Here is a 23215-nt window from a genome sequence, read left to right on the forward strand (position 1 = left end):
CAAAGTACTTTGTAGTACACAAAAGTGCGACACACAGACTTATTCCAAAGAATTTTAAAGTACATAAAAAAATAGGATATAATGCATATAATTATCTTCTGGGATAGATGATCTGTGCTGCCATTTCTTCACATTTCAGAAAAGGCATATACTGAGAAATGTGAAAATGAATACAGGAAAATTGGCATGTAAGTAGGTTTAAATGAAAAAAGTCACTTCTCATTCTAAGACAAGCATGCTTTGCTTTAGCGATTTCTCGGGCAAAGACTATTGAGGATAGCATGGTCCCTCACATTGGAAGAAATACAATTCAGAAAAATGATGACTCATTAAAATAAAATTAGTAATCTGCTTTGATTGAGTAGTAGAAGGTTTTTGTAATTAGCAAGAATTATTGAATCATGTGAGTATTAAAAAGAGAGAAAGATGATGATCATTCTTAAAGGGTCATCTAATTCAGGGTGGAGTGGGAACACATTGGACTAAAACATCTAGCACTTGACTTGTTTTCATACAATCATCCATGTTTTACACAGTCTGGAGCATTTCTTTATAGACTGTTGAAATTTTCTTATTAAGAAGGAAGTTACAAAGGGATAAAGATCCAAGATCAGTTGAAAAGCTGTGAACAAACTCAGAGGTTTTACTTCATTCTCAGCAAATTGCTAAAGATGACAACAGACGGGCAGGCTCTGTATTAGAGGGCTTGTAGAAAGAGGCATAATGATACACTGCTGGTCTGTGGAGTTGTCCATTATGGAAAGCTATTTGGATTTATTCTAATAAAATGACTAAATTATCAATCTCTTTGGAACCTGAATGTACAGTTGGTCAAAACCTCAAGGGAAATCAAAGACGTCAAAGAAAAAGAGGCCGCATTTTTGCTAAATGATTTATAGCAGTGCTTTTTTTATTAGCAAGGAATTGGAATCAGAAGTCCATTGATTAAAAAAGAAGAATAAAGAAGTGCAGGAAGACTTCCCTATCCTGGTACAAAGTCAGAAAAGCAGAAAAAGAACATCAATAGACAATGTAGTTAGTCAAAAGACTTAAGTATATAATAGGCACTGTACTAAGTACCTATACAAAAAAAGCCAAAAATAGGGACCCTCTCCAAAAAAAATAACATTATAATAGCAGAGACAAGAAATAAATAAAGAAGAAGGTACAAGATGCACATAGGATAGAGGTAAAGTAGTCTCAGAGTGGAAGGTACTAGCACGAAGAGAGGAAGATGAAAGACTTCCAAAGATGGCATTCAAGATATATCTTGAAGGAAGCCAAAGAAACTAAAAATATCTTGTATCAAAAAAAAATCTTGTATGGATACAGGGCCACCTATAGTCACTCTGATCTATATCTTGTCACTGGACCCAAATGGCCCCAGAGGAGAAAATGAGTTAGGAAGATGAGTCTTCCTGACTTCAGGACTGCTACTCTATCCACTATGACACCTACCTACCCTTCTCTCAGACTGTAGTGAAGTAGAAAATAGGGAGGAACGATATCTGAATATGTCAGATAGGGAGGAAGGGAGCAGAGAAAGTTTTCTGTATATATCCTTAATCTATTCTATGAAAAACAATAACAAAATCAAGACGATCAATTTCCCAACAAATGAATCAACTTGGCTTTTACTTAAAGGTATCTTAAGATGGATTTTTCCTCCCCTCTATATCTGCTAGGAATAAAGGTCTGCAATCTAGTCTCTATCAAAGCATTCTTTTTTTTTTTTCCCTTGAGGCAATTGGAGTTAAGCATCTTGCTTCAGGGTCCCACAGCTAGGAAGTGTAAAGTGTCAGAGACCAGATTTGAGCTCAGGTCATCCTGACTTCAGGGCTGGTGGCTCTAACCACTGAGCAATCTACTGCCCCTATTAGAGCATTTTTTGATGTCAGCAAAGAGTTGGTAGTAGTTGTATGTCATGCAAGAGAAAAATGCAAAAGAAATTGCACTTAATAAAGAGTAAGAATAGCATAAAAGTACTAAAGTTTCACTGAGGGTGGCTTTAAAATTAATTACAAAATGACTGATTATCTCATGTAAAATTTTATGTGTTCATGAATATGTCAATCAAAGCAAATAATTTCCACAGGAGTTATGAGCAATTAATACATGGATTTTTTTTTACTGGCCATACCTCTATTTTAAAATTGTTCTGTCCAATCAAAGGGTCTCTGCCTTAATAAAGATATTAGCAAATGAAAATGTCTAAAATTAACAAGTTTCTTTACATTTCCCTTCTTATATCTTAAACAATGAGCCTTTAGAATTGAAATGTAAACAGAAATATAAATATACAACTTTGCTAATTCCCTACAAATAGCTTTTTATATTTATTAAATACAAAGTAGGAAATACATGAATTTCCAATAAATAAAATTTTCTAAAAATTAAAAACAAATAAATTTACTAAATTTCTTATAAATTTGTAGCTATACATTGCACAAGATTAAAGATAATGCTACACTTAAAATTATATCTTTAAAATATATAAGTATATATGTACAAATATAATTACAACTATACACTGTGCAGTCAGATCTTGATAACCTACATGTGAGTTATTTATCCCAAATTTTTAAATCAGCTGGCCTCTACTATCCAGCTTCTATTCCTAACATATGCTCAGTCTCTATATGTCAGGGAATAGATACTATTTTAATTATCTATCTAAGTAAAACAAATTTTAGAAGGGTAAATCATCTGGGAAAAATCATGTACTGATTTTTGACTAATTAAAAAGAAATGATTTTTAAAAAATTATCTGCATCAGTGCTCTGTCTTATTAATGAGAGAATATGAGTGTTGATATTTAAAAAGGAATTTAGGAAAGACAACTTTGATAATAAAAAATTACAGTGATTACATTTAAAATGAGATAAATCCTATAAAATAACCAATGAAGCTCAAATTAATATTATCTTTGTGGGAAGAATTATGCTTACACATAATTTGTGATGTATTAAAGAATGCAAAAATTAAATGACTGAGGAAAAAAAGAACATAATTAAATAATATTAATTTATACAAACAAATTGCACAACTGTAAACTTTCAATGGAGACTGCAGTTAATTCATTAAAAGAAAATAATGATCAGGTAATAATTTCATTTTATTCCTCTTCAAGATGATGACTAGTACGTACTTTTTGCAATGAAGTTCTGTACAGAAATAGATTTGAAAATCATCCGAGTTGTGAAGCACGTATAAAAAGCAGCATCGTTCCTCAAACTTTGAAATACTGAAACAATACAAGAGTTGTTAGTTAAGGAAATACCACCTAGCAGATATTTAGGGACTCAGATAGAGATAGACACAATTTACACTAAAGCCCAGTATAGTTTCAATAAAGAGCAAAACTCACAAATACTGTGGATGTTTTTTAAAAAGACATTTCCTGTGTAGCAATAATAAAAGTATTCAACACACTGAATCCTATCCTATCCTCTCATGTTTGGGCAGTGAATTACTACAGACTTGCATTCTCACACTTTGGCAGAAGGAGAGAAGTATTGTTCAATAGTATGTAGCTAATATTTGGTGACTGGTGATGCTGTCCCTGAGGGATTGTTGATAGAAGGAAGTGGTCAAGTGGTTTTTGGCAGATGGTAAAATGATTTAAAAGATACAAAGTCTACTAGGACATGGTTTAGAATACACAAGTGAAATAAATAAGATGAGCTATAGACGATAGGGGAAGCAAAGCTGATCAGGCTGAACTCTCCTATAGGAGTTCAGATCTTACTAGCTGTGTCACCCTGGGCAAGTCACTTAACCTGGTTTACCTCAGTTTTCTCATCTGTCAAATGAGGTGGAGAAGGAAATGACAAACTATTCCATTATCTTTGCCAAGAAAACCACAAATGGGTCATGAAAAGCTAGACATGACTGAAATGACCAAATAATAACAAAATAAACTTGGAAATAGATTCCACAGAAAATAAGTACAATGAAGGAGGATTGGATTCTTTAATATCCTTCACAGCATTTATTGCCTAAGATATGTGCCTTAAATTGAATTAGGAGTACAACATTTACAGACTGAGAAGCAACATGTCATAATGGAGAGAATAATGGACTTTAAATCTGAAGAATACATGTTCAAATCTCATCTGAGCCATATAGTAGTTGTATGATCTGGGGGCTAGTTCTTTAGCCTGCCTGTAACTCATTTTCTTCAATTATAAAATTAAAGTTTTGTACTTATAGGCCTCTAAGGTTCCTTCCATACCTACCATAATCCTAGGACTAAATCTGAAGACTGAAAAACTAAATCTAAGTTAATGTTGATTGACAAACTCTTCTAGTATCCCAATGCAATAACTATATTTTCAGCTATAGTTATTAAATGCCTAATATGCACAAGTCACTTTAAAAATATTTTAAGACATTTACAAATTACACAGGTCTTTAGCTTGGTATATTACAGGAGGAAACTTATTGGAGGGAAAAAACATACAACCCATATCTAAACCAGAGTAACATAAGACAGGTATCATAAGCTGGCAAAGGAGAAATCAAGACAAAAGGTTCCAGGCAAATGAGGAGGGAGAGCCTTTTTTTCCTGGGAAGATCAAAAAAGCCTCATCTTCCCTGAGTTCAGAGCCAGCCTCGGACACTTACTAGCAGTGTGACTCTGGGTATGTCACTTAACCCTGTTTGTTTCGGTCTCCTCATTTGTAAAATTAGCTGGGAAAGGAGATGGCGGAACTCAGTTCCTTTGCCAAGAAAACCCCAAATGAGGTTCTGAAGTGTCATACGTGACTGAAATCACTGAACAATAATAATTAACCATTAATGACCCAATAGTTGAAGAAGATTGCTAAGGCCTGGCTCTCTGATCATTGCTATGGGACACTCTACATGGAAACTTGCTCCATCAATATTTACCAGCAACATATACATAGTTAACAGCTGACTAGGATGCAGAGAAGATGAATGACTGACTTATGGTCACAAAGCTCAAAGTATCAAAGGTAAGGCTTTATGCCAGGTCTTTTGGACTCTAACGTCAGGCTTTCTATCCATAGGATTCTACCTTCACTTAGAGGTTAACTAGTAAAAATTACTCAATGTTAAATAGATTGTGCCTTTATTCTGACAAGATTTGTTATTGGCTAAAGGACAGATGTACCTTGGACCTAAATCCTCTTGAGTGGTGGGGTAGAGGAGAGATAAATATTTAAGTATGAGAGTACTAAAAAACTTCATTCATAAAATTAGAACAGGAAGAGATATAAAAGTACAATTAAGTCTATGACCTATATTTCACAGATGATCAAACCAAATTCCAGAGAGATTGTCATCTGCTTGAGATCAAAGAAATAATAACAAAGCAAGATTTGAATCTTTTTCAAGATTTGCCTTGACAAACTTAGTTGTCATTCTGCTAAACCACCTCGCCTCCCTCTAAATACAAGGTGGCTTTATCTACAAGCCTGTCTCATGGCATAGATCCAAAGGGTAGTCTTAATATTAATAATACATAACACTTACATAACCCAGGATAGGAAATGTCCTAGTTTGTGGGCCTTCTAAGGTCTGTGAAATCATTTACTAAGGCAATCACAGGGAATGACGAGCTAAAAGCTAGATACCACCTCCCACTGCTTGTTATCTAATTGCTTGAATTCTATAAGTTGATCATTTTTTATGGCCTATGAATGATGTTATAAATATCCAAATGATTCCTGGCAGGAAAAAAAAAAAGGTTTCCTATATTTGAGATAATCCTTTAAGTTTTGCGAGGGGATTTACAAATATTGTCACATTTGAGTCTCAAAATAATGCTGAGAAGTAGGTGCTCTTGTTATATCTATTTTATAGATAAGTAAACTGAGTCAAGTCAAAGTCTTGCTTAGTGTCACATACTCAGTATCTGAGGCAGGTCTTACTGACTCAGATAGATGTCCAATATTCTATCCCCTGTGCCATTTAGCTGCCTTGTAAAGTCTTAAAGATGTGCCTAGGGAAATGAGAGGTTATATGATTGGTGTAAAGTCACAGAGCTAATATGTGTTAGAAATAGAACTTGAATTCAGGTCTTCCTGGCTTTAAGGCTGACTCTCTGTCCCACTACATTTATGTCTTGAGATATTAAATATTGGTTGATTGATTAAAATTAGTTCATTCTTTAACATTTTTGTTTTCTATACCAAGTTTTCACCTCCATTCCCCATTGCCTTATTTTTGATAGTGACTGATTTTACATCTACTTAAGAGTAAAATTATTATTGCAAACATATCCTTTAAATAAATAATTGTAATTACTAACATTTATGTCTACTTATATATACTGCTTATTAAGATTTATACTTGTTATGTGACAGGATTTGTATTGTGCTTTGCAAGTATTATCTCATTTGATCATCACAAAAACTCTGGAAGGACAGTGTTATTATTATTCCCATTTTACAGATGAAGCAACTGAGGCAAACAGAGATTGAAAGTTACCCAGAGTTACATAGCTAGAAATACTCAACTTTCTCCATTAGCCACCTCAATTATCTTCAAAAATAAGATAAAAAGATTGAACAGGATTGGTCAGCTTCCATCACCAGAAAATTGAGTGAAGTTCTTTGCATTCATTGTCATGATTGATCTCCAAAAAGACATGCCAGAAATACATCTCTTAACAAAACATATTGAACAAAACTTACCTTACTCCCCTGACGGAAGTTGCACTAAAATTCCACTCGTGAATACCTTTCTAAAATACACAGAAGGATCAAAAGAGAAAAAAAAAGTTAAAAAAAAGAGGAAAACTAATCTAAAACATAAAGATATTCTGAAACAAAATATGCTTGTTATCTTTTGTAGGATATACAGTTATGCTAAATAAAGTAAAATCTTTTGAGACTGGGACAAAGTGGAAGAGAAGTGATGACAGGGCTAAGTGGGACCATGCCCTATTTCTAACCAAATGCTATAGAGTACCAAGCAAGTTGCTACTGCCAGTACTATTTGGGGTCCTCATGTGCACAAATAATTCTCCAGGAATAAATTTAGTGCCTCTGGATGGATTCTGAATGGACTCTCTCAGGTCACTGGGGTTAGTTGTTATGCTAAACAATTACTTGGTGGCCTAAGAACTAGAGCAGTTTTCAAAAGTGTCCAGGACAAGGTACTATATAAAATTCTAACTCTCAATTTTCAAAATGTAACATAAAACTTTTTTGGAAAAAATTTTTGAAGGGAAAAAAAATCATCTACTATTCTAGAAAATTACAAGAAATCCAAACATTAAAGGCATGGACATTTTCCTTTTGAGAATCATAGCTCTCATTTGAATGTGGTCTTTAATGAGTTTTGAAGTACTGAGTCATCATCCTTTGAGGATGTACTTTCTCAGGGTCCACAAAAATGACATTTTTAATCCTTTAAAATAGAATCTCTTAAAAATAAAAACAAAAAAGCAAAGTGAAAACCAGAAGAGTACAACCATTGCTCTAATTAAATCAATATCAAAAGATTAAAAGAATATAAAATTAAATTTTCTAATGCAGTTTTAATCTTAGGAAATAAATGTAATCAATGTGTGCACTTTATATTTTAAAGACAAGCAAAATAGACTTGTGGATTACATGTATATATTAAATATATATATATTTATATAGGTATATAAATAGATCTCTCTCTAAATATGCAATTTTTAAAAAAGGATACAAAATCGATTCATGCCTCAAAGAAATTTACTATATTTGCTCACATTTGTTATAATATAAAACCTTTACATTATTTCTTTTTAAAAGATACAAAATCCATACATATCTCAGTGAAATTTACAAGATTGTCTCCTTGTTATAAATAGCTTTTACATTATTTTTTGAGATACAAAACACACACACACACACACACACACACACATTTCAGTGAAATATACTGTTCCCATATGGTATAATAAAATATAGCTACAGTGACAACAGCACTGAAAGTAGGACTGCTATAGAAAGAGGGTTCAAAATTGAATTCAAGAACTCAGCATTCTAAGCTCAGCTTAGGGTGAGTGTAAGAGTAAGTCACCTAATTTTTTCTGAGCTTCAGTCACCTCATCTGTAAAATGGGGATAATAATATATGCTTTGTTCGTGATCTGTAAAATAGGGCTAAAAATACTTGCCTTGCTCACAGAATTGTCACGGGAAATCAATGTACAGAGTTTTAAGTGTTATTTATGTAAATTGGTGTTTTTAATCTATTCTCACATCCATGAAATGGTTGGTGCTTATGCTCTGGGTAGCAAAGACAATGTGACAGCAAATTCACTCCTAATATAACCCTGACTCAGGAATTTTAAAATAAACAGGGAGATAAGCTTATCCTAGATAACAAAATTCAGAGCCGCAGATGACCGCTTTCCTGACCAAGTAATGGATAGGGAAGACCTGGAGGGTCTACACTGGTTCAGAACTATTTTCTTTACTCAACTATCAAACAATCAAATTTCATTTCATTCAGTTCAATTTTACAGCTATTTATTAATCTCTCAATAGGTGCAGAGTACTTATTCATCCCTAAGATGGATAAGTCATGAGAGATTCAAAAGCCACAGAATCATAAAAGTCACAGACATAAAAGGGACTCTCTGTCACTCTCTTTTTCCACATACACCCTATATATACATGTATACTGTGTACACACATAAAATCAGCTAGTTCAACCCACTAATTTTTCTAATGAGAAAACTGATGCAGAAAGGGGTTAAGGGCCCCAACGTCAGTAAACAGCAATGGGACAAGACCCCTGACCTAAGTCAAAGCTCTTTCCATTTGTCCATGTGGCAAATTCTAAAATGTGGTAATATTTTCCAGTGATTTTTGCTATTTCTTTGGTGTTGTAATTAAAGTTCTTTAATTTTTTTTATATTATCATATTATTGAAAATAGAAATATATCCTTGCAATTCCTGACCACAGGATTTCAGGGAGAAGCAAAGCAACATTTAGTTTTACGGTTGCTCCATAGCAACACAATATCTATTGCACTTTTAAAAAGAAATGACTGAATAATTTTCTCCAATTCTGAGGTTTATGACTTTCCCATTCAGGTTTGCCTTTATATTTAACAGCAGTACTTTGTAAAGTAAGACTAGGTGCTCAATAATAAATGGTTAGGTAACTGAATTAAGTGTTCTGTCACCCTTTTTCAACCATTATGTAAAAGTTGATAAATATGATCAGAATCTTGGCTATATAACATCATGTCATAAATAGCAACTTGTAATAATGATAGAAGCTGTTCCTCTGATTTCAGTGATAAAGGGAATTAGTTTTGAGATTCTCCCAATTAAAGTTAGAACATTATCTTCAATTTATAGTGTTGGAAAGTCACTCACAGCACTGAGGTATTAAGTGATTTCCCCAGGTCACCTGGAATGTTATATGTCAGAAATGAGAGTTGAACCCAGTTTTTATTGGCTCTGGTACTGGCTCCCCATCTATCATATATATACTGCCTTTCAAATTGCAATATATGATTTTAATATGATTTATACAACACATGCAAAAGTACAATGCATATATATGTGTATGAGTGTGTATATATCTAGTATATGCATATGCATGCATTTATGTATGTATGTATGCATCTTGTTACAAAATCAAAACAGCCAAGCACTCATTTTTGAGAAAATTTGCAACTTCCTTTTTAAAAGGATTAAGCATATTTTCAAGAGAAAATGAAGGATGATTAGATTTTATCCATGAACACATAAAGTATGAATCTGAGATTAGGACCTGGGCATCTTGGATTCTTAGTGCAGGGCTCTCTGTACCACCCCAACCCCTACTCTGCTTCTCCAGAGAATCATAAAAAGGAACTGAGTAAAGGTGTGTAGTGAAGAGACTATTTTACTCATATATCTTCAAGCAAATGAGAAAGAATGCAAGTGCATTCATAGCAGCATATAGGTAGCAATAAAGATATTATAGCCAAAAAAAAATAAGGTAGGTGCTCATAAGTTAGGAAATGGCTAGGGAAAATAAAATATGACATGTATATAATGAAATCTGATTGTGCAGTAAGAAATTTTAAGTAAGAGGAATTCTGAGAAACACAGAAAGATGTTTCATAAATAAAGAGCAAAATAAACAGAACCAAGATAACATACCCAGTGACACAGTGACATAAGGTGTTTCTTGTTCACAGACAGACACACAATTTCATTTAAAAGAGTTATTCATTATAAGCAGCAAGGAAATACTGAAGGAAGAAATGTTTGGAGATCTGGGTTTCCATTGACTTTGCCACTGACCACTCTATGTGTAACTCTGGATGGATGAGTCAATCATTTTGTAAATACAAATGAGAATCTCAAAGACTGAAATTTCTGAGAAAAGTAGTATGAAAGGCTCAGATAATTTTTAATTCTTTGCTTTAAAAAGAAAAAAAATGGGAAATGATTTTAATGTATGAGTTAATATAATCTATCAAAGTTGTAGTTTTCAGGGTTTAATTAATTTTCAGATAAATTTCAAAAAGGAATGTTCTGCTTTGATTTACAATATACTTTTCACACGTCCATAGGATTTAGAACTAGAAGGTATTTTTGCAATAAAAGTTCAACTGTCCAACCCCATCATTTTTTAAATTGGGAAACAAGCCCAGAGGAATTAAATGATTTGCTCCCAGACACAAAGGTAGTAGCTAGCAAAACTGACATTCAAGCCCATCTCCTGACTCTAAATTAAATGACCATCCACATTACTTAGTGTTTGTTTGTTTGTTTTAGAGTTTTTATTTGAGAGGCAATTGGGGTTGACTTGTCCCAGCTAATAAGCGTTAAGTGTCTGAGGCTGGACTTGAAATCAGGTCTTCCTGACCCAGGGCTGGTATTCGATCTACTATGCCATCGCATGCTCCTATACTTAGTGTTTTTTGAGGAACCAAAGTAAAAAGGCCCCCAAAAAGTCCTTCAAGGAGAGAGAGTTCTTATGAAGCTTTCACAGTGCATCTCAAAGAATCCATAAAATAGGGAAAAGGACTCACATGTGCAAAAAAAATGTTTGTAGTAGCTTTTTGTGATAGCAAGGAAGTGGAAATTTAATGGATGCCCATCACTTGGGGAATGTCTGAATAAGTTATGGTATATACATGTAACAGAATACTATTGTTCTATAAGAAAGGATGAGCAGACTGATTTCAAAAAAGCCTGGAAAGACATATGAATTGATGCTGAGTGAACTGAGCAGAACCAGGAGAACATTGTACCCAATAACAGCAAGATTGTGTAATGATCAGATATGAGACTTAGCACTTCTCAGCAATATAGTGATCCAAGACAATTCTAATAAACTTGATATAGAAAATGCCATCTATATTCAGAGAGAGAATTATGGAGACCAAATACGGATCAAAGCATAGTATTGTTTGTTTGTCTGTTGTTGGGTTTTTTGCATTTTCTTTCTTATGCTTTTTTTCCCCCTTTTGGTCTGGTTTTTTTTTTGCACATCACGATAAATAAGGAAATATGTTTAAATGACTATAAAATGAAATGTTTAAAATATACCTTATATAAAATTGTTTGCTGTCTTAGGGAGGAGGAAGAAAGGGGGGAGTGAGAAAACATTTGGAACACAAAATCTTAAAAAATGAATATTGAAAACTATTTTTACATGTATTTGGAAAAACAAAACACTATTAAGGAAAAAAATTCAATGCTCTTTCCACTCTATTCCAAAGAACTGTTTCTACACACATCTTAATGGTTGGTATTAATAGCACAAATATTATTTTGCTAGTTTATAAATAAGGAAACTGAGGTTTAAGAGGTAGAGACAACTTGCCTAAAGTCACAAAGCAAATTAAATGACAAGCACTTGTCTAAGGCCTTCTGACTGCCAGTTGAGGCCTCCTGCCTTTACACTATAAGAAAGGGACAGAAATAGGGTAGATATATTCACAAGAAGTATATTTTTTAACATCTGAAACAAATAGAGTGGTTAGCATAGAAAGAAACAGCTATAGACTTGCACTTGCAGTTCCCTTACAAAAGAAGAATGGTGAAAACATAAGATTCAGATTAAATTCCTAAGCCTGTCTCAGAGAATGGGACTGGAGTTAGGAGTTCCTTAATTTGGGAACTCTGAGATAACGAGATTTCCTCTATTGATGCAAGTGAGCGATTTAACGGTAATTTAATCTTAGAAAACTTACCTAGACCAATGAGCGGTTAATAGACTTGTTAAGGGCTACATAGTATTTTTAAGAGTCAGGACTGGGACCTAGGCTTTCCTAGCTCCCAGGCAAGCTTTCTATATATGATAGAAAGATAGATCTATTTATATCTCTGAATTATAACAATTTAAGAGTATCATAATATATATAAATCAATATGTACATAAACACTCTTTAGTTATAAAAGAACCAAATTTTAAAAGTTGTGATTCTAATCCAAAGTATCTCCAACCAAGAGAGATGAAAAAAATGCTCACAAGTAGCTGGAAATGATACTCGTTTTCCAAATAACTCTGGCTTACTTTCTTTTCCTTTACTTCCTTCCAATTATCCCTGGCTACTCTCATTCTCCTGGCTTTGCTTCAACTCTAAATTCTCTCACCCCATTTTCTGCTTCCAAGTGTCCTTGAATAACTTTTCTCTTTCCATGCAAGTTTCTCAAAATCTCTTCTCCTTAGCTTACAATTTTCTGTCTATCATTTCTATTTTTCTGTTTACAGCTTAGATGAACTGTGTCTTTTTAAGTCAAAAAAGTTATGTGCATTATAAATAGCATACCACATTCTATCCTTGTACATATGTAATATAATATTTAAAAAATAAAATTATAACTATTTCATTCATATACATACATTACTTTAGTCTAATGATGGGATTTTTGTAACTTCCAAGTGTATGTCTTTTAGTCAATCCAAAACTAACTTGTCACAAATAAAATTTGTCTTTTCTCCAAATGATATAACCTCCAAAACTCTTGAATTCTGTCATAGCACCATGATTTTCCCAGACATGCAAATGCAAAACTTTGGAGTAAATCTTTGACAATTCTGTCCATGTCACAAATTCAGTTAGTCTCCAAGGACTGCTCAATTTTTCTTCAAAATACATTTATTCTTTTCCCCTTTCCTATTGGCCCCATCCTAATCTAAGCTTTTATATTCCTCAAGTAGGAATTACTACAGGAAGCTCCTGGTTAGAATTCTTGATTCCAGAATCTAGTTCATCATGTAACTTTCTTCCAGACTTTTGTTATTGTTAAGATTTTTGTACAATCTTGTCCAATTCTTCATTGACCCTATTTAGGATTTTCTTGGTTTTGCCATTTCCTTCTCCAATTCATTTTTACAGATGAAAAAATTGAGGCAAACAGATTTAAGTGAGTGACCCAGGGACACACAACTAGCAAGTGTCTGAGACTAGATTTGAACTGGATGTTCTTGATTTTAGGTCTGCCTATGTATCTCCCATGAGGCTAATATCCTTATTATAGCATGGACTTCATTCCTGTTTCTGTGCTTTTGCACACCTTCCATTAGCTGAGTCGTTTATATTCTCTTCTCCTGACAGCCTAATTAATATTTCCTCTCAGTTAAAGCTCAGCTCATGTCCCATCAGCCCTTGGATGCTTTTGTTGACTCATTCAATCCTTAAAATTTTCCTTTTTTTTTTCAAACATTTTTGAGCACTTGGAACCTCTACTGCACAATTTAGCATTTAATCACATATTGCATTTTACTGCTTATTGTGATTTGATATGTATTACACCTTTTCTCTACACATGGAGAATAAATTTTGTGAAATCAGGGGCCATGTCTTCTCTCTCCTTTGTAACCCTCACAGAGTCTAGCATATTTCTATATACAACAAATACCTGCAGGCTTCTAATAGCATAGATTTAGAGCTGGAAGTGACCTTACTTATTATTAAAGGAAGGTATAGATATGACTCCTGTTTTCAAGGAACCTATTATGAAATCACATAAAACACAAACACAACAAAGTGATAACAAACCATAAATTCAGGAAAATTTTCATTCTAAATTGTGGGGCAGAGCTTCTAAGTGCTCTAGGAGACATGAGAAAAGAGAAATCAGTAAAGATTAGATTAGCGAGGAGAACGGTGATTAAATTTTAATTTATGAGAAATATTTGATTAGGTAAAAATGAGAAGGGAGCATAGAAGTAAATATGTACATACATAAACAATACCTAAACTTACCCTTTGCCTCCCTTCAAAAGCCCTTGGAAATTAAGCTTTCTAGATCCTAAAGATCTATTCTCAATAATTTAAATTTAGTGCAAAGAATATTTTCTTCTAGTTTTTTTTTCCCCATATATCAGTCAAAAATGATGAAAATGCAATGGACACTCCCTTGAGCCTTGGGTGGTTACCACTGTTACATGCCCTGAATGAAACTGCTTTGCTATCACCAACATCCCTCATAGAAAAACATTTAGGAGATCTTTTAAGGATATGGATTAAGATTCTTTCCCCAGTATTAGCAAGATTGAGATAACTTGTTGCAAAAGGGGACAGGGAATGAATTTGTGACAGTAAGAAGAACTGTCAGCAGCATTATAATATCTGACAATTAGGTATCAGTGAATCCTGAGGTGATACCTAAAAATCTTTGGTTGGTATTGAGTATTCCAGTGCAGCATTTAATTTTTATTTCTCAAAGAAATGGCTTGGATGGCATCTCATGATTTCCACCAAAAATTAATAATGATGAAGATTAATGACTTACTCCAAAAATTAATGTGATAAGAAAAAATAAAAACACAATGCTTTCAAATCTTCCACCTCATCTTTTGGGAGGTAGGGAGAGCAAGACAAGTGGAGTTGAGTGACTTGCCCAAGTCACATAGCTAGGGAAGTATTAAGTGTCTGAGACAGATTTGAATTTGGGTCCTCCTGATTTCAGAGCAGGTGCTCTATCCACTGTGCCATCTAGCTACTCCTCTTAGATCATCTTTGATACTGTCTTTATTTTTTAAATAGCTTTCTATTTTTCAAAATACATGCAAAGATAATTTTCAACATTCACTCTTACAAAATCTTGTGTTCCAAATTTTTCTCCCTCTCCCCACTTCCCTCCCCTAGACAGCAAGTAATCCAAAGTAGGTTAAACATATGCAATTCTTCTAAACATATTTCCATATTTATCATGCTGCACAAGAAAAATCAGATCAAAAAGTGTTGGGAAAAAATGAGAAAGAAAAAAAAAAAGAAAAATACTATACTTCGATCCACATTCAGTCCCCATAGTCTTCTCTCTGGATGTGGATGGATCTCTCCATCATCAGTCTATTGGAATTGGCCTGAATCACCTCACTGCCGAAAAGAGCCAAGTCCACCACAGTTGATCATTACATAACCTTGTTTCTGTGTACAATGTTCTCTTGGTTCTACTTGCTTCACTTAGCTCAGTTCATGTAAATCTCTCTGTGGCTTTTCTGAAATCAGTCTGTTGATTTGATACTCTCTTTAAAATAAGTAGCCATTTTTTTCTTTCTCATTTTTCCCCCTTTATGATCTTATATTTCATGTGCAGCATGATAAATGTGGAAATATGTATAGAAGAATTACACATGTTTAACATATATTGGATTCCTTGCTGTCTGGTGGAGGAGGTGGGGGGAAAGGGAGGGAGAAAAATTTACAACACAAGGTTTTTCAAGGGTAAATGTTGAAAAACATGCATATATTTTGAAAATAAAAAGCTATTTTTTAAAAAAGAAATTACTGAGAAAACTGGAAAATAAAATAAAATAAGCATCTAAAGCTCTCTGCGGGCAGGCAAGGGAACTGTTTTTTAATCATCTCAATAGTTATGAAAGACCTACCATAGTGCCTTATGTATAGAAAATACTCACTCAATAAAAGCAAGCAAGCCCAGAAAAATGAAAAGAACAGTGGGACTCTTTAATGCTAGTTCTAGCTCTGGCAGCTAGTGGGTGACACACTAGATAGAGTACCAAACCTGGAGTCAGAATGACACATCTTCTTGGGTTCAAATATGGCCTGAAACGTTAATTAGCTGTTTCCCCATCTGTCAAATGAACTGCAGAAGGAATGGCAAACATCTCTAGGATTTTTGCCAAAAAAAAAAAACCCAATGAGGTTTCCTTAAGAGTTGAATCCTAGTGAAGTGATTGAACAACCACAACAATTACTTGACTGAGTAATGTTTCAGTCCCTTGGGCCTAAATGTTTTTATCTGTGAAATGAAGGAATTAGATTCAAGATTGGATACTTACTACCTGGGTCACATTGGGCAAGTATCTCTAAATCTCAGTCTCCTTATTCAACATTAAATTGACAATTTGGATATTGGACAATATCACCTCTCAGGTGAGCCCTAATTCTATGAATTTAGAATTTTCCCTGAACTAAATAGGAAGCTATAATATGGTTGTTTTTAGTATCTATATGGGCCAATGGTCACAATGTATTAACTATCTCTATAGTGTTCTGAGGTCTCTGTTCTACTGAGTATATTGAAAAAAAGGGCTGCAAGACCCCAAAGGATAGACTTAAGTTGGCTTTATGCAGAATAATATTCCCTAAGGTAAGACAAAAGTACTTTAGAAAAGGCCTCTTTGGAAACACTTTAAATCTAAGACATGAGTTCACATAGCATCACAGAAGGAGTAAAGGAAAATGTTACAATTATATGACCATTTTGTACAATTCTACTTTAAAAAAAAACCCAAAACAAATACATTTTGTCTATAGTTTGATAAATGCAAATCAAAATCCCAAAATACTGAATGTTGGTTGTACCCTAGTTGATTATGCCAAAATAAACTGAGCCTCAAGCACATTTTTATCAGCTATGAACAGGATTTTCTTTTGGTTATACTTAAATGTTATAGGAACTCAATTGTTCCATAAAACAAACTTCACAACTAATAGTCCAATTCTATTAAATGGAGTCATTTACCTTGTCATCAGGAAGCACATGCCAGATAGATATCGTTTTTTCATCAGCTTCATTGTTGATAGACAAATAGGAAGGTTGGTAGATTTTTGTTGGTTCTAATATTAAAACCTTGTAAACATAAGACAAAGAAATTAATACTTTTAGTGGCTTATTGAGAATCATGCCAGATGAAAGTTATATATAATGACAAAAATATAAGTACATCAAAATATATATACATTAGTTGTTGTTTTTTTTTTTTTTTTACAAAATTATTTTATTTTAAATTTGGGAAATAAAAACAAAACTAGAAATGGGCAAGAAGACCATTATAAGACACCAAAATATGTATGCTACACATATGAATAGACTCTATATCAATGGATTTGTTGAAGGTAATAACTGTAATAATTGTAAAGCATTTAACACACATTGCCTAGCACATCATAAGCAACGTATAAATGTTAACAGCTATTATTATTGTTACTTACATGTATATGAATACACACTTATACATATATGTCTAAATGTATCAATTTGCCCTGGACCTGAGATTTCATCAATGCAATTCTTATTACAAAAATTCCCTTTGTAATTTACAATCTTAGATAATTTCCTAGAGAACTGAGGGCTTAAGTGATTTGTCAATCACACATATAGTATATAAGTATCAGAGGCAAGAAATGAACCCACATGATACAAAAGAGACAAAATTGTAAATTTTTCTGATTCTAAGGCCATTTTCTATTGATTTTTCCATATCATCTCTTTCTATATAAAATATTGAGGAGGCTAAAAAAATTTTTTTAATTTTATTTTATTTAATAATAACTTTGTATTGACAGAATCCATGCCAGGGTAATTTTTTTACAACATTATCCCTTGCACTCGCTTATGTTTCGTTTTTTCCCCTTCCTCCCTCCACCCCCCCCAAGATGGCAACATATGTTAAATATGTTGCAGTATATCCTAGATATAATACATATTTGCAGAACCAAACAGTTCTCCTGTTGCACAGGGAGAATTGGATTCAGAAGGTAAAAATAACTCGGGAAGAAAATCAAAAATGCAAATAGTTCACATTCGTTTCCCAGTGTTCCTTCTTTGGGTGTAGCTGTTTCTGTCCAACATTTATCCATTGGAACTCAGTTAGGTCTCTGTGTCATAGAAATCCACTTCCATCAGAATACATCCTCATACAATATCGTTGTCGAAGTGTATAATGATCGAGGAGGCTAAAATTCAATGATATTTCAGGGACTCACTGTTTCAGTACAAATCATTTTAAAAACTTGATTACTGCAACCTAAAAAACCCTCCATTTTATATTTTATCAAATGAATTAATATATATGAAGTATTTGATAAATTTTAAAGTGTCATGTAAATAATGGTTTGCTTTTTTGCCAGTATCATTTATCATTATAGAACTACACAACTATTATAAATCTCAGTGATAACTCAATCTGTATTTGACTACCAGGACTCACCTCACCTCTCACCTTGAAACTTCCTTCTGTCATGCTGGCCCCCTTTTCCCATGGGTGAAGTTTCTAAAAGTGCCTCTATTAGGAAAACAGCACCAGGACAGCCATGTAACATTTCCCACCTAGCTGTACTTTTTACTCTCTTGACTTTACCACCATTTCCCTGAATGGGAACTTTGTCCCCATCTTCCCTTTAAGCTCCTTAAGGAAAGGGACTTCTTTTTTGTTTTATTTGCATTCCCAATGTTTAGCATAGTTCCTGGCACATAGTAAGTACTTAATAAAATGCTTATTGTCTATTTGATAATAAATTTTCATTAAAGTAAGATTTGGGAAAAAAAAAAACACTACCATTTGCATGTTTTTTCTAGCCATACCCAGAAGCCAAATATTTTAATGACATTTTTATAAAAACATGGGACAAATTTTTAAAATGTAAAGGATCAACAATATTTAGAAGTGCTGTGAAATGTGGCGAATTTAGGGTTAGTGGCAAAAAAAGAAAAAGAAAAAGGTAGAAATGATAGAAAACAGACAAAATGAGAAATTATCTATACCTCACAAAAAAAATACTCTGTAAAAAATTAGTCATTTATTTTAGGAGTTCCTGATCTCATGAACCTTACCATACAAATGTAGATATGTGGTTTTGCTAAATCTAAATGGTATTAGAAACAAAAACAATTTGTTATTATTAGTGGGAGTTTATATATATATACATACATATATATATATATTTTATACATATATATTTAGCTATGGTGACATGAAAAACCACATTTACTTTCCAGAGACTTCTGTCTTTAGGAGCAAACTGGCATCTTCAGAGATGATATATTTAGTCTATTCAGGAGGATGGCTATGACATATTTTATTTTGGATTCTGAATGGGAGTTTAGATGGTCTGTTTCCTTCTGGCTGGTACCTCACACTTTGAAGGTATTTGAGACACTGTCTGCGACACAGATCTTATTTCAAAACACCATCTACGTGTCCATATGATTCATAGAGTTGATAAGATCTAGCTTTCATGCAAAGACCTAGTGATCACGACTGACAGTTTAAAAAAAAAAAAAAAAGATGGGTCTACATAAGGCACAGGGGAAATTGGAATAGTTATTTCCCACTTTTCTGTTCAAATTCAAAGAAGTACTTTGAACACATTATTTCTTAGAATTGATAGTGTATCTAAAGGATTCTTTTAAATAAAAAGTGGGAGGGAAAGAACCTTCACATGGCTTTGGGACATGGCAACAAGGGGATCCAAATTTATGAGTCATTGTGGTCTAAGAGTACAGAATAAGAGAAAAAAGCCTGAATATACAAAGATATGGTCTATAAAAACTATTCCTAACCATAAACCACAAACACAGGATATTGTTTATTTTAAGGATTACTACAGTACAAGGGAAAGTAACAAGCATTTATTAAGCATCTACTATTTCCAGTACAGACATTATCTCATTTGATCCTTACAATCTAATGAGAAAGGTGCTATTTTACAGTTGAGGAAACTGAGGCAGATTGATATTATATGGCTTACCCAAGGTCATAGAGTTAAGTATCTAAAGTTAGATTTGAAAGGTCTTCCTATCTCCCTGCCCAATAGTCTACTGTGCCACCTAAGAACTTGTATTAATACCCTACCAATAAGATTTATTAATAAAACAGTTAAAATGGATAGATGAACAATGAGATGCTAGAAGCAAATTGATATTTCTCTAACAAAGTTTTGGAATTCAAAGATCTATTATTTCTTTCCCACTTCCTGGGAATGAAACTCAGGTAAAATGCATATACTATCCAAATGTCATTTCCTCAAACAGAAATGTTGCATGGCATTTATTCATAACTAAAAATACTCATTACTCTAAAGTGATATAATATTAGAAGTATTCAGTAATATATGGCATTGAAAAGGAATGTGTTCTGATATAATTAATAAAAAGCCATGTTTGGAGCCCAAGTCAATTTAGAGTCACATAATGCCTTTGATGCATGTTACTGTGGGATCATAAACAAATTAAGTCATTTGGTCTTTCGGTGTCTCAAGTAATGCTAAATAATGGAAAAGGTACTGGTCTAAATCAATGGAGAAAGTTTCCTGGATGAGTTTTCCTGTACAAATTCCCACCAGAAATTACACACAGCGGACAAAAGGTAGAAGGAATTGATAGTACATATGAAATTAAATTGATAAATTTATTATATATTTAAAAGGAATGGCAAATTGTACATAAAAGATTTGCAGTTTCATGTGTATTCATTTTTTTATTATTCTATGTGATGGAAATGCTTGTTTTATTCAAAAAATTAAAAATAAAATAAAAAGCAATTAAAATTTAAAAAAAGAAATTAAATTGGAATTGAAAAATTAACAACAAAGAATAGAATATTGATTCCTCTCAAATAACAAAAACTTCTCTGACTAAACAACATATTCTTGTAATTTACACGATAGATGATTTAAACAACTCTTCTCAGTGCCATAGAGATTTTCTCAACACAAATGCTACTATCATTAATAATTCAAATATTGCTAGTAGGTAAAGCCCAAGTTAGATATTTTCCTGCCATTTATTTACTTGCTTGTTTGTTTTTGGATTGAAATAGTAAGATTGCAGTTATTATATTCCCAATTGTGCCCTAATAAGGTTCTACTTTGGATGATTCCCACTACCATATGTGTTGCTGAACAATGGTGGAGAAAAATCAAATAATCATTTTGATTGGGTCCATTGCAAATTTATGTTATACAACTTCAACTAGGCTCTTGATGGTTCTGGGCAATCCTTGTAATACCTTTCTTAACAACTCACTTCTCACTCTCCACAGTAGCTCTGGTAAACTTTTTTTTTATCTTTTCTCAAGATTCTCATGGCTCCCCCTCTTCCCACCAAGCTGATTAACCCTATCTCATGTTTTATGGAAAAAGCTAATGTCATTCACTGTGAATTCCCTCTTCTTCACTCTTTCTCATCTTTTATCACTCAGATGCCTTCTGCCTCTATCTCTTTCATCCCTATCTCACATGGTGAGGTGGCTTTATTGTTAAGCAAGGCTTACTCTTATCTGTACAAGTGATCCCATTTCATCCAGACTATCCCTTCCATCATCCCTATTCTAATGCTTAGCCTTAGTCTTTCCTTACCTACTATCTCTTTCTTTACTGCCCTCTGTTTCTTTACTGGAGACATACCCATATCTTTCCCATCCTTAAAAAAAGCCATCACTTAATTATTTCCTCCCCATTAACTACTGTCCTATATTTCTTCTGCCTTTTGTGGCTAAATTGCTTGAGAAAAGGCTGTCTAAAATGGGTGTCCCATTCTCTTCTTAATCACTTATTATCCAACTTCATCACTGCACTGCAACTGCTCTCTCCAAAGTTATCATTAATTGTCAAATGCAATGGTCTTTACTCAAAACTCATTCTACCTGAACTCTCTGATGCCTCTGACACTGCTGATCACTCTCTTCTCCTAGAGGGTGACCTTAATACTCTCTTCTCCTCAAGTTTTCAGGATATCCCTTTCTCCTACCATCTTTGTCTAAGTGATGGGAGGGATAGTCTAGATGGAATGGGATCACTTGTATAGAGAAAAGTGATCACAGCATAGCATTTTTACACTTTCTATTGGCGTTTGCTTGCATTTTATTTTCTTTCTCATTTTTACTTTTGGATTTGATTTTTCTTGTGCAGCAATTTAATTGTATAAATACATATGCATATATTGATTTTAATATATATTTTTACCATATTTAACATAAAATTGGATTACTTCCCATATAAAAAAGGGGGTGGGGGGAAGGCAGAGAAAAATTAGAACACAAGGTTTTTCATGAGTTAATGTTGAAAAATCATCCATACATATGTTTTGAAAATTAAAAAGCTTTAATTTTTAAGAAAAGTGAAAATAAAGTTAAAAAATAAAATAAAAAAAAATCACAACTGCCCAAAATAAATAAATAAATAATTTCCCCCTATTTATCCTGTAAATGGCTTGTCTGCACATTTTGTTTACTTGTTGTTTCTCCCATTGGAATGTGAGAACCTTAAGAGCAAGAACTATCTTTTGCATTTTTTTTTTTTTGTATCTTCAGAACTTAGCACAGTGTCTGGCACATAATAGGTACTTAATAAGTATTTAATGCCTACCTGACCAAACTATTACTATCTAATGCTTTTCCCCTTTGTACAATATTTGAAATGACAAGAAGTATATTATATAAGCCACCCAACAGTTGAGAGAGAAAAAAAAAAAACAAAATAAAGGAGGACATGTATATACCTGCAAAACCAAGCAGAACCATCTTGAGTACATTATACAGATTTTGCTTGTTAACTGATTTCTGATTTTAGATTATGGGTCAATCTAAGTTTACCACTAATTTGATATTCCTGAAATAGGGGAAGGAAAAGGTAAAAGTTGATTTTCAGTGGAGCAAAGGCACACTGGGGAAAACATACATAAAAGAATTGTTTTTTAGAGTAAACAGATTTTCTTTAGCAAAGGTAACATCACTAAATTAGCCCAAGATACTACTTTTTGAAGGAGGAAAGAAAAAGAGAATTGAGAACTGAGAAAGTAAAAACATAAAACCTGAACTTATCAGGAATCCATCCTAATTACACTTATTACTAAGAGCAGTTTTGCCTTGTGCACCTCATTTTCAGCAGAATGACTGAGAATATGGCAGCGAGATGATTGGAAATCAAAGTGTTTAGTGCTTTTCAACATTAGTCATTAGTCTGCTTTATTCTGAAGACAATTCAATCATCACTACTTTTCTCCTATCTGTAGTCCTCAAAAATGTTGGCCAGGCAGTGCTCCTATACTAACCACAG

General features: G+C 33.3%; 1 protein-coding gene across 1 annotated transcript in view; it reads right to left on the reverse strand.

The window, feature by feature from the left end:
* MAP3K5 (mitogen-activated protein kinase kinase kinase 5) overlaps positions 1 to 23215 on the reverse strand; it is a 264898-nt gene that overhangs the window by 76612 nt on the left and 165071 nt on the right. The window contains exons 11-13 of the mRNA XM_051997832.1: positions 16902 to 17009; positions 6663 to 6712; positions 3149 to 3244 (exon numbers count right to left, since the gene is read on the reverse strand). Coding sequence (XP_051853792.1) covers positions 3149 to 3244; positions 6663 to 6712; positions 16902 to 17009 — 254 coding nt within the window. The remainder of the gene's footprint in view (positions 1 to 3148; positions 3245 to 6662; positions 6713 to 16901; positions 17010 to 23215) is intronic.

This window comes from Antechinus flavipes, chromosome 4 (genome assembly GCF_016432865.1).
Source record: "Antechinus flavipes isolate AdamAnt ecotype Samford, QLD, Australia chromosome 4, AdamAnt_v2, whole genome shotgun sequence".
Lineage (NCBI taxonomy): Eukaryota > Metazoa > Chordata > Mammalia > Dasyuromorphia > Dasyuridae > Antechinus > Antechinus flavipes.